We start from the raw sequence: 12,492 nt of genomic DNA on the forward strand, positions 1-12,492 counted from the left end.
AGCCTTGACTCTTGGTTCTCAGACTAAGGATTTTGGAAAGACATGACGCAGAATAATTATACAGGGATTCCATGAAGTGTTAGTTTACCCAAAAATTAACATTCAGTCGTTTTACTCACCCTCATATCGTTCCAAACCTGGACAGACTTCTTTCTTCTGCAGAACACAAACGATGTTCAAAAGTTAGAGAAAAATGAATACTTTTATTTAGCAAATTTAACACGTTAAATTGATCAACAGTGACACTAAATACAGTGTTGCAAAAAAACTGAGACATTACAAAAAAAATGCTATACTTTTGAACTTTCTTTTCATCAAAGAATCCTAGAAAATTATATATCATGGTTTACACGCACACAAATATTAACTTATGTCCTGGTAATTCAACAAGATTACCACAAGATTAATTGATTCTTGTTGGTGTGAAAGAGTATCCCCAATAGCTTACAGCCTAAAAAGGGTGTAATCCAATGTTCGCAACCTGGGTGATGACGTTATTTGATTCATGCTGTTTTTGTCCCTTATTTTAATCAGGTTTAACTTGCAAAAAGGTTCATTCAAATCTTCTCTAAATGCTTGAGCCAAACTCATGTCCTTGAGATCTCTTGCAAAGAAATTGTGATCTGGACAAGAATAGTATTTTCTGTGGGCAGTGCGCAAAAATTGCTACGTTTTAGTGATGTTTCAGACCCAGAGAACATATTCACAAGGCCCAACATGAGAATCTGAGGTACTGCTCTGTAAAAAAGAGCTCTGCTTGTTTTCTCCTTCCCTCAAATTTACGCACAACCTCAGGCCTTTGAGCTGTGAGACAGAACAATGTTTTCCACAGGTTTCTTCTTTCCCTATGTTCATATGTATATTTCCCTATGTATATTTCTTTCTATCTCTCTCCCATCTTTTTCTTTGTTTTTCCTCAATTGCATTTTCACATTATCTTCTTGCTTTTAGTCACAGATGAAGACACTGTCAAGAGATACTATGCCAAGTTTGAGGAGAAGTTCTTCCAAACATGTGAGAAGGAGCTGGCCAAAATCAACACTTTCTATTCAGGTAACCATGTGTAAACACTAGACTTGTTTGAGGTAAAGCTCACTGTTTGTGTCTGCTCCCTGTTGTTTCCATTTTTTGTCATTAGTATTTACAGTGACAGATTACCCATCACACAGAGATTTAACTTTTCGAAAACAGACAGTAAAGCTCCTGATTCAAAGCCAGGACTGCCATTAAACCAGGTTATTAAACCATGTTATTTTATCATATCCCATTAAATAACCACCTGCTTTCTCTTTCTCTCACTCACATGGTTCTCTTACTTTCATTTATGTCCTTGTCCAGTTGTATATTGGGTTACACTTTGTTTTAAGGTGAAGTTGTTCTTGTTACAGTGTAATTACACAAATACGCATAATATTGATTAACCACATGTACTTATGATAGGGTTTGGGTTAGGGTTGGTACCTTGTATAATTTACTTTTATTATTATAGTAAGTACATGGAGTACGTGTCACTACGTCACCTTAAAAGAAACTGTTAGGCCCCGATCACACCTAACGTGTTTTTCAGGTTCGAAAACGCAAGGTGCACAGCACTTACCATCACACAGAACGAGCAGTGCGCTGCGGTTTTTATGTTGCTAGGCAACCACTGAAACAGCTGTCCTGTCAGTCAAGTAAATGTCAAATCAACCTTTTATTAACTTTATTTACTTTGTTAACGTGGTAGTTATGGTTCGTGAAGTCGTTAAGCTCCTGTTAACCCGTGAGAGCACCACAAGTTTATCCTCCATCATCGCACTCTCCGGGCGTTCAAGCAACTGTAGCTTTCATCACTAAAACGGAAGGCCCGCCTCTCCATTCACTCGATTGGACAGTGCAAAAAAACGTGATGAAAGTTGCTTTTTTTTTCAACTTCAAAAACACAAGGTGCAGCAGGTGGTAAAACAGCGCGCAGAACGCTCGCTGCCATAGGAAACCAATTGAAAAAAGGCGCCTCTCACTGCAAAAAACGCGTCAGGTGTGATCGGCCCCTTACCGTATATTGTGGCTGCTGGTGGGTTTTAAAATAGAGGCACACTAAATGTTAGCGGTCGGATCCCCTCCCAAGGAACTTTTTTAAAATGGCTTTTTGTTTGGGTCACTTTTAGACAAAAAAATGACAGAAAATGACACATTTATACAGCAAGACGATATAAATATAATTTCACTCACCTAGCCTATTATTTGAACGCTGAAAACACTGTGAGCCTCACGTGTGTGAGTTTGTGTATCAGACAAAACCGCGCTGTTCATTCACAAAGAGACACTCAGAAATAACTTATTAGTAACATGCACTGACTGGATGTTGACGTGTTTATTTCTGGTGTGTGATAAGCTGTTAGATTAATCCATATCGAGTAAAAATGTCCAGAGCTTATCATAGTTCTCTACATTAATTTAATTCAATTCAATATCATTTATCGGCCCAGCCCTAGTGGATAGTTATTTGATTTTATTCTTTGGGAAACTGGTCTTGAAAAGTGGGAATCGCTTCTCAGAATGAGGTGGTAGAAGGAATTGCTGACATCAACCTAAAATAAATTGTGTAGGCCAGGAAAGTAGATTGGTTACTGTTCATTTGCAATTTTGTGTTGACTAATATTTCTCTTGCTGATCATAGTTCCATCCATCCAGCTTCATTACATACATGATGTTTCCCTTTTATGACACAGAGAAGCTCGCCGAAGCACAGCGGCGTTTTGCGACGCTACAGAATGAGCTGCAGTCGTCTCTGGACGCACAGCGGGAGAGCCGTCGGGCCACGGGCCTGCGCCGTCGTCGCGCTGTCTTCCACCTGTCGCAGCAGGAGCGCTGCAAACATCGCAATATCAAAGACCTGCAGCTGGCCTTCAGCGAGTTCTACCTCAGCCTTATCCTGCTGCAGAACTACCAGGTCTGAAAGCACAACACAAACTGATGTTTGGAACTTTATTCACTCAGTTATGTTTTGTTTGTTTTTTTAATTCCCATATTATTTAAATATCCAGTTAGCGTCATATTCTTTTTTTAATTATTTTTTAATTCTCTGATTTTTATACATTTTTAGCTGTTCTTTCACTTATACATCAGTCTCATTTAGAGTTGTAATGGTTTCTCCCTGTCAGAATCTAAACTTCACAGGTTTTCGGAAGATTTTAAAGAAGCATGACAAGATCTTTGAGACGATGCGAGGTGCTGATTGGCGTGAGCTTCATGTTGAAGTGGCTCCTTTTTACACCTGTAAGAAGATCACTCAGCTCATCTCTGAAACCGAGGTACCGTACACTTAACAGTGAAATGACTCATTCCACTTAAGCATAAAGCATTTAAAACATAATATACTTCATCTCATTTCTACTTTAAAGAGGAATTGAATTTGACGGCCTGATCAAACTAGCACAGTGGTTAGTTATTCTAACAGCATGTTCTCAAATCCCCAGGCTCTTGTTACCGCAGAGCTGGAAGGAGGAGACCGACAGAAAGCTATGAAGAGGCTCCGAGTGCCCCCACTGGGAGCTGCGCAGGTAGAACACTGTGACCTTCACTAGAAAAACACCTTTTCATTAGTACTGTTAAAAGGACATAAACCTCTCACCATCCTGTGCTCTTTATCTTAGCCTGCACCAGCATGGACCACTTTTAGAGTGGGACTCTACTGTGGCGTCTTCGTCGCTTTAACAGTCACAGTCATCATCACAGGTATATAACCTCTAATGATGGTTTGCCTTTAGTTACTTTATCAAGTCAAATTTCACAAGGCTTCTTCTTTTCTTTACCACATCCAAGATGGATAACAACAGAAATATAACCCTGAGCTCTGAATCTTTCTCAAGGATTCAGTACTTTTGCTATTTTAACAATTTCATGTTTTGCACACCTGTAGTTGTGGGAAAACTGCTTAGTGGAGAGGCGGAGAATGTGTGGCCCCTGGTAAGAATTTATCGGGGTGGTTTCCTGCTCATCGAATTCCTTTTCTTGTTGGGCATCAACACATACGGCTGGAGACAGGCTGGCGTGAACCACGTCTTAATATTCGAGCTCAACCCCCGCAACAACCTGTCCCACCAACATCTCTTTGAGGTAACTTGTAAATCTATCATTGAAGTTGTACAGTGAATGCTATTTTTATGTTATGTGAAATAAAGACAAGCGGAGACTTGTGATAATATAACATTTTAAAATTACAGTTTGAAATTGTACATTGTACATTTTCGGGTCACTTATTTTGTTAGTGTGGGGGTGGGAGGGGTGTAAGTGCATTTAAAATAATCAGATTGCGCACATTAAAAAAGTATTTTGACAGCTTCTTTATGCTTTTATAGATTTTGCAGTGCAGAGCTTCTGTCATATTTTCTGCCTTGCTAAAAACAATATAAAATAAAAATATGTATGCAACTCAGTCAATAATTTGCATTGGTTACTGAACTTGATACAGTTTTCTAAGCAGAAATCAATAGATGGCCTTGTGATTTCGTTAGATGTGGATTTGACCGCATCAAATGGCCATATTTATTTCATATGTTACATAAATATGGTCTTGGTGAGCATTTTATCAAATGGGTCAAGTTATTGTATCACAAGCCTCTTTCTGCTGTGCGAGAGTTGTGAGAGGCACGAGACAAGTTTGCCCCCTTTCGCCTTTATCATTCACTTTAGCGATCAAACGTCTTAGACGTCTCTATAAGAATAAATACTAACATTTGCGGGTTAACAGTAGCAAATAGCCAACACAAGATTAACCCGTACGCAGACGATATTCTGATTTTAATGGTGAATCCTGAAACATCTACCCCCAGCTCTTATAGACACGATTGACTGATTTGGCATTTTTTCAGGATATATTAATTAATTTCAATAAATCATGGACAATCCTTTGGTGGATTAAAACAAATAGCCCAAACACTACCCTTTTTTCCTTTCAGATGGTTTCCTGAGGGCTTGATATAACTAACCCTTCCTTTGAACAGATGTAAAAGTCAAACTTTCTCCCGCATTTTGAGTGCATTCAAGTGGATATAGAAAGGTGGAATATTCTTCCTATTTATTTGCTAGGTCAGATCTCTCTTCTGAAGATGAATATTCTTCCGAGATTACCCCCCATTAAAATGATTCAGATAAACTTCACACATAAAACCATTAGGAAATTGAATGGTTGGCTTAGTTCATTTATATGGTCAGATCCGTGTGGTTTGATTAAAAAAAGTTCATCAAGCAAATTTCCTTTAATAAATCTACTTTTTCTCAATAGATTTAAATCCTTGAAATTCGCTTGCAGTAACCCTGTTATCACAATTTGTACTGTCAATGTATGGCAGTCTATAAGACGCTTGGAGGATAGACCTCAGCTCACATCAGCGTTTACTCCTATTTGTGGTCACTGACTTCCTGCTGGGGACTGTAGACTCAGGCTTCAGATTCAGGGCCTCACCTCATGGCAGGGATTATTTAATGGACACATTTTGATGTCATTTGACCAACTAGTCGACAAATACAACATCCCACGGCAGGATTTTTTCTGCTATTGTGGAGAGGCAGCTTTTTCTACACCTGGACAATCTAAAAGTTCCTTCTGCAAGATTCTTAAGGATTGTGGTTCTTCAGATGTGTAATTTCTAAAAGAGACATGGGAAAGAATACTTAATGTACAAATCACAGTCGATCAATGGGAGGAAGCCTGGAATAATGCAGAGACCCTGAATATATGTAACTAAGTAAAAGCAATAGAACTTAAAATCTTACACTGAGCTCTCATCTCCCCCTTTCTGAGGCACAAGCTCCTCAATGTGCCCGAAATGTGAAACAGAGGAGAGAGATCTTATTCATTGTTTTCGGTTTTGTAGGGAGATTCAGATTTTGGGTTGCGGTAGGACTTAGATGCTATCTTGTCTATTAACACGGACTGTGACCCAATGTATATGCTGTTTTTAATACATGGTGACATTACTACAGATAAACACAAAAAGATGCTTTATAAGTTTCTATCATTTTGTGCAAGAAAATATATTCTTTTGAATTGGCTATCGGAAAAAAAACCTTCAATAACACTTTGGCACAGGGATGTACTTGAATATGTATCTTTAGATTACTTAAACTGTGCTTCTCTTAGTAAAGATGTCAGATTTCACAGAAGGTGGGATCCATTTTTGACATATATGGGTTTAAATATATGTTTTATGAGGTATAAATATGGAAGGTTTTTAAGTACTATGATATGACGACAACCTATATATTTAAATATGCATACATTTTTCACTCTGTTTTTGTGCAGATTGCTGGTTTCCTTGGAGTTCTTTGGTGCGTCAGTATTCTGTCCTGCCTCTTCGCTGAGGACACGAAGATCCCTATACAAGTGAACCCTCTAGCTCTCTATGGGTTCTTCTTCTTCTTCCTTATCAACCCTTTCAAAACATGCTACTACAAATCTCGCTTCTGGCTGCTCAAATTACTGGTAAGGGCCAGGAGAATCCAAATACATATCACACAGCAGCATTCGTTGTTATTTTCAAGGTTGCACTTTTATGAGACATTATTCCATTTGTAAATTATTGATTGAATTGGTCAAATCCTTCTCCTTTATTTTCCACCCTTTTCTGTTCGTAGTTTCGAGTGGTCACAGCTCCATTTCACAGAGTTGGGTTTGCAGATTTCTGGCTGGCTGACCAACTCAACTCTCTAGTAGTGCTTCTGATGGATCTGGAGTACATGATCTGCTTCTACAGTATAGAGCTGACCTGGAATTCTGAGGGGAAGCTATTGAGTAAAGGTATCCAGATGCACATCAATGTCCTTGCATTTTAATTTAATCATGCTTTTATTGGGCAGTTAATGATGACATGTTAATGTGTTTTTGTTTTCAAACCAGGCGGAGCGATTTGTCACTCATATTCATATGGAGTACGAGCTGTAATCCAGTGTTTGCCTGCCTGGTTCCGGTTTGTGCAGTGCCTGAGGCGTTACCGGGACACAAAGCGTGCCTTCCCTCACCTGGTCAATGCTGGCAAATACTCCACTACTTTCTTTGTGGTCATCTTTTATGCGCTCTATAAGACTCATGAAAGTAAGCACCTGAGCTGTTACATTCTTTACCTGCAATTCTTTGTTTACCCAACATGACATTTTTTGTTTCCACTCAAAACAAGTGTGAAAGGCACTCTTTGTCAGGTAAAATATGGTGTATGATATTTTTTTAGAGATTAAAAGCGGACCACACACCGAACCTTGAGGAACGTCATGTGGCTAAACGTGCAGTCCATGTGTTCTCTTATGTCTGTGATGTTCTCTCATGTCACCTCCTGTCTGTTATCATTAGGTTTTCAGGAAGGTCAGGTCTTCTTGTATATAATGATTGTCTGCAAGATCATTAATTCCTGCTACACCTTAATCTGGGACCTGAAGATGGACTGGGGTCTGTTTGACAAAAACGCAGGCGAGAACACCCTTCTCAGAGAGGAGATAGTATATCCACAGAAAGTAAGAATACACACACACTGTTGGCACTTAAGTTAACTTATTTAAATATTTTTGTAGTTAACAGACCCCTCCACAGCATTTACACTGTGGACAGATTCGTTGTTGTTAATTTATGTGCTCTCTTTGAACAGGCTTACTATTACTGTGCCATAATAGAAGATGTAATCTTGCGCTTTGCATGGACCATTCCGCTTTCCCTTGGGATTGTGACTGAATACCCTAACATTTCTGATATTTTGGCCACTATCCTCGCACCTCTGGAGGTCTTCAGGTGAGCATACCTGCATATATCCATATGCCTGGTTTCGTGACTCCTTAACCTATTCCTACCCACAACCTGTGGTTAATAGTTGACCTCCTTGATGAACATGTTTTTCATGACATAGCTATTGTGTATTTTAGCATTATTGGAACGCTATATTGGCCAATCAGAAGCCATTTCATCTGTTTTTATTCATCAGGCCCCCATCCTCATTAATGTCTCCTTAAATGAATGGCATATTATTTTTCAGATGGAAATAGTAAAGTAACTTACCCTCATAATCTGTCATCTGTTTCAGGCGCTTTGTTTGGAACTTCTTCCGTCTGGAGAACGAACACCTGAATAACTGTGGTGAGTTCAGAGCGGTGCGGGACATCTCAGTAGCGCCTCTGAATGCAGATGACCTGACGCTGCTGGAGCAAATGATGGACCAGGAGGACGGTGTGAGGAACAGAAAAGGAAAGAAGAACTGGAAGAGAAGCTACAGCATGTCCTTGAGAAGACCACGCCTCTCCTCCCAGTATGTGCAACATAGGACGTGCAACCACACAGACATAAATCCAGACATGGAATCCATTAAAACAAGCTTTGAACCGCAAAAGCAGCTGGCAATAGATGCAACATAAAGAAACGTCAAATGAATCTACATTAGCTGAATTTAATTTTAAACTTTTGTCAGATTGGTTTAAATCAGTGGTTCTCATCCTTTTTGACTCCTCTCTTTGTCCACAACAATATTCAATTGCCTGACATTCTTAGTTTCTGTAAATTACAGTGTGGGAAATAATTATTTGATCCCTACTTATTTTGTAAGTTTGCCCACTTACAAAGAAATGAAGGGTCTATAATTTTTATGGTAGGTTTATTGTAAAGGATAGAGACCGAATATCAACCCAAATATCCAGAAAAAAAACACATTAAAAAGGTTATAAATTGATTTGCATTTCAGTGAGTGAAATAAGTATTTGATCCCCAAGCAAAACATGCATTAGTACTTGTTGGCATCACAGAGGTAAGACGTGTCTTGTAGTTGGTCACCAGGTTTGCACACATCTCAGGAGGGATTTTGGTCCATTCCTCTTTACAGATACTCTCAAAATCCTTAAGGTTTCTTGGCTGTCGCTTTGCAACTCGAAGTTTCCGTCCATCATCCCCTCAATACAGTGAAGTTGTCCTGTACCCTTAGCAGAGAAACAGCCCGAGAGCATAATGTTTCCACCCCCGTGCTTGACTGTAGGGATGGTGTTCTTGGGGTCAGAGTCAGCATTTCTTTCCCTCCAAACACGGTGAGTTGAGTTGATGCCAAAGAGCTCAATTTTGGTCTCATCTGACCACAGCACTTTTTCCAAGCCTTCTCTGAATCATTAGATGTTCATTGGCAAACTTCAGACGGGCTTGAACATGTGCCTTCTTGAGCAGCGGGACCTTGCGGGCGCTGCAGGATTTCAGTCCATTGGGGCGTAGTGTGTTAACGATGCTTTGCTTGGTGACTGTGGTCCCAACAGCCTTGATATCATTAACAAGCTCCTCCGTGTAGTTCTGGGCTGATCCCTCACCTTTCTCATGATCATCCTTACCTCATGAGGCCAGATCTTGCATGGAGCTCCAGACCGAGGGCGATTGACTTTTCCTTTTGTATTTCTTCCATTTCCGAATAATCACACCAACAGTTGTCTCCTTCTCTCCAAGCTTCTTGCTGATGATCTTGTTGCCCATTCCAGCTTTGTGCAGGTCTACAGTCTGGTCCCTGACGTTTGACAGCTCTTTGGTCTTGCTCATGGTGGTTGAGAGGTTGGAATGGAAGATACAGATTCTGTGGACAGGTTTCCACTGACATTAGGAGTACTTTCTTAAAGTGACAGGACTAATCTGTGTTTAACACGGGCACATAACCAATCTGTGGGAGGCAGAGTTCTTGCTGGTTGCTTGGGGATCAAATACTTATTTCACTCGATTAAATGCTAATCAATTTACAATCTTTATATAATGTGTTTTTCTGGATTTTTAGGTTGATATTCTGTCTCAATCCATTAAAATAAACCTAGCATAAAAATTATAGACCCTTGATTTCTTTGTAAGTGGGCGAACTTACAAAATTAGCAGGGGATCAAATAATTATTTTACATTTCAAGAGTCCAGAAATATTAATAAATGAACGCTCTTCAGGGATCCCAAACTTTTGAATTTTAAATCAATGAATTTGCCTGACTTTTCCAGTTGTTTTAATTTTCTTGGATGATAATTAATGTTAAGGATTTTTTTTTTCTAATTTCTATCTTATAAAATATTTTAGAGCTTGGCATTACTTGTGTATATTCATTTTAAACTGCCTACAGAGTTTGAAGATTTTATTAATTGACCTGACTTCTCTAGAAATCACTTTTAAATGAAGCTGCCTCATGTATACTTTTTTTTTTTTTAAACCTGGGTTTTCACTTATTGAAGTGAAACAAAATAAGAAATATTTTTATTTTTATTTATTTTTAGCTTATCGTAATGCTTTTTCTCTTCATTTTTAGTCATCTTGAGTCCCCTTTGAAAGTTTGCAGAGCCCCCCTGGTTGGGAACAACTGGTTTAGATGCCATAGCATTGTCTGAGATTCAAGATACCAAAATCAAAAAGCTTGTTCTTTCATTAGCATTGCAACTTCATCCTTAAAACACTAGATAAATCCCGTTTTTTACATGGACTTCAACACTTTGTGGCACTTTCCATGGAGAGGTTGCAAAATAGGGCTTAAAAAAAAAAAAAAAAAAAAAGACGTATTTTTTGGTTTCAGATCAGTTTAACCTTCAGAATTGACTTGATTTGTTGACCTATATGAGTTCATTTAGCGGTTTCCAAATTTAAACTCTCTAAAGAACACACATTTTAAAAAAAAAGTGCCTTTAATAAAAAGTAATGGGACATCAGGGACCCTATTTGGTGAATAAAATTGCCTTGTAAGCTTCTGAGCACCATCATACAGATGCTGTCATGATGAAAGTTTGATTAACTCAAGGATCTCTCTTCTTTTTTTTTTTTCAGGTCGAAAGTCCGAGACACCAAAGTCCTGATAGAGGACACGGATGACGACACCTGACCTTTGCGTCCACAATGGCTTGATAAAGTGTTTTTCAAGGACCATAGACCTCAGTGAGCCTCGACTCTTCAGAAGCTATCCAATCAATCCATCACAAAGCTGCCTGACCACACACACACACACACACACACACACACACACACACTTCTCACGACATCTCACTGACTCGTACATGCATATGAGCTCACAACAGGAGCGGACACTTCTTAGTTACTGTACTGTTTTTCGATTCCTTCGTTGCTGCCTTGATCATTTTTGTGAAGATACAATATGTGGATCTTCAAGTGACTTCAAAGGACAGCATGTCAGTTCACAAACCGCTCGATTGGACAGCGCTCATACAAATCAAACACCTGACTGTGGACACTTCATTGCTGCAGGTGTGATCAGTCAATCGTTTTGGATACTTTCTTTCAAGACTTTTATGAGGAGGGTATGAAGACATTCATGTAGCACATGGACTGGTTTACCCTCGTTCATGAAAATGGCAATTTCTACTTTTTTTTCTGAATGTACATTTCATTGTTATTTATGTGAAGGAGAGATGCCTTGAACGTTGCTTTAAACCTTGGACTTTTACCCAGGACCTCTGCATGCTTTTGACCAACCCTCAGGTGGCTCTGAATGAAAAATACCAATTTGATATTTATAGTTATTAAATACTTTGCCATTCGAAGTCGATTTAAACACAAACCACCGACGTAGTTACCTAATCTAAAATGCCAAATGGGATTTATACCTCTGTTTGTTATTAAACATTTTTCTTTCATGTGTCTTATAGTCAGTCTAGTTTGAAGAGGTGCTGCTTTTGTAGACCCAGAAAGAGAAAAACCCCTTTTGCTTTAAAAGTGTCAGGCTCGTGTTAAGAGCTAGCCAAATATCTAAAGCATTCCTCGAGAACATTTCCTTAGCCTTCATTTTAAAGCGGACTTCCTTCGTATGATCCTCCTGAAACTCCATTTTGTTGTTTTTTTTAAAGTGTGAAAAACGCACATACCTTATTCTCTCGTCACATTCCACTCGAGTAGCATTCCAGGTCTCTGATTGTTTTTTATTTTAATTTCAGTCAGTGTCTTCCAGAGCAACTTCCAGACCACCTGAGGGTTTCAGAGGTTCCAGGGAGAACCGAAACCTTCCATTTCTTTTCAGATGAAGCTTATGACATACATGAGCACAACGAGTTTCTGTGTGAATCGTTCGTAAAACTTGTTGCGTAAATCATGAGACATTAGGCAAGGATGGTTTTCTGAATGATTATGCCCAGGTAGTTCTCGTGTGATGTTTTATAATCCATTCCAGTTGGAAATGTGTATTTGTACCTCTGAAGACCTTGCTGTCTGTGAACGAGATCATTGTAAGACATTCATGAGATTCAACTACGCTGCAAGACTCAAAGACTCTCACCGGCTACACCTCACATACTATGTCATGTACTACTGTCCCAAGTAAATGCTTGGACCAAAAATATAAAAAAACAAGGTTTCTCTGTTGATGTTTTCTCATGGTATTTAAACTCATTTTAGACATGCATTTAGATTGAGATTTCTAAACCACAACAATTTACAAGATTGGCTTGTTATAGCTCAAACTTAGGCTAAAACTGCTCTTTGGTTTCTGAAATCTGAATCTAAATGTGTGATTCTTAAATGGATATTTCAC

The 12,492-nt window shown here is 39.0% G+C and overlaps 1 protein-coding gene across 1 annotated transcript in view; it reads left to right on the forward strand.

Moving 5' to 3' along the window:
* The window catches only part of xpr1b (xenotropic and polytropic retrovirus receptor 1b), a 30,697-nt gene extending 18,374 nt beyond the window's left edge, over positions 1–12,323 (forward strand). The window contains exons 3-15 of the mRNA XM_084118991.1: positions 952–1,053; positions 2,712–2,932; positions 3,144–3,293; positions 3,459–3,542; positions 3,636–3,717; positions 3,902–4,098; positions 6,287–6,466; positions 6,619–6,781; positions 6,881–7,075; positions 7,328–7,488; positions 7,620–7,759; positions 8,049–8,270; positions 10,779–12,323. Of these exons, the coding sequence (XP_083975117.1) occupies positions 952–1,053; positions 2,712–2,932; positions 3,144–3,293; positions 3,459–3,542; positions 3,636–3,717; positions 3,902–4,098; positions 6,287–6,466; positions 6,619–6,781; positions 6,881–7,075; positions 7,328–7,488; positions 7,620–7,759; positions 8,049–8,270; positions 10,779–10,833 (1,952 nt within the window). The 3' untranslated portion in view covers positions 10,834–12,323. The remainder of the gene's footprint in view (positions 1–951; positions 1,054–2,711; positions 2,933–3,143; positions 3,294–3,458; positions 3,543–3,635; positions 3,718–3,901; positions 4,099–6,286; positions 6,467–6,618; positions 6,782–6,880; positions 7,076–7,327; positions 7,489–7,619; positions 7,760–8,048; positions 8,271–10,778) is intronic.
* The last annotated feature ends 169 nt before the right edge of the window (positions 12,324–12,492 follow it).

The sequence above is a fragment of the Abramis brama genome, assembly GCF_963993115.1.
Source record: "Abramis brama genome assembly, chromosome: 7".
Classification (NCBI taxonomy): domain Eukaryota; kingdom Metazoa; phylum Chordata; class Actinopteri; order Cypriniformes; family Leuciscidae; genus Abramis; species Abramis brama.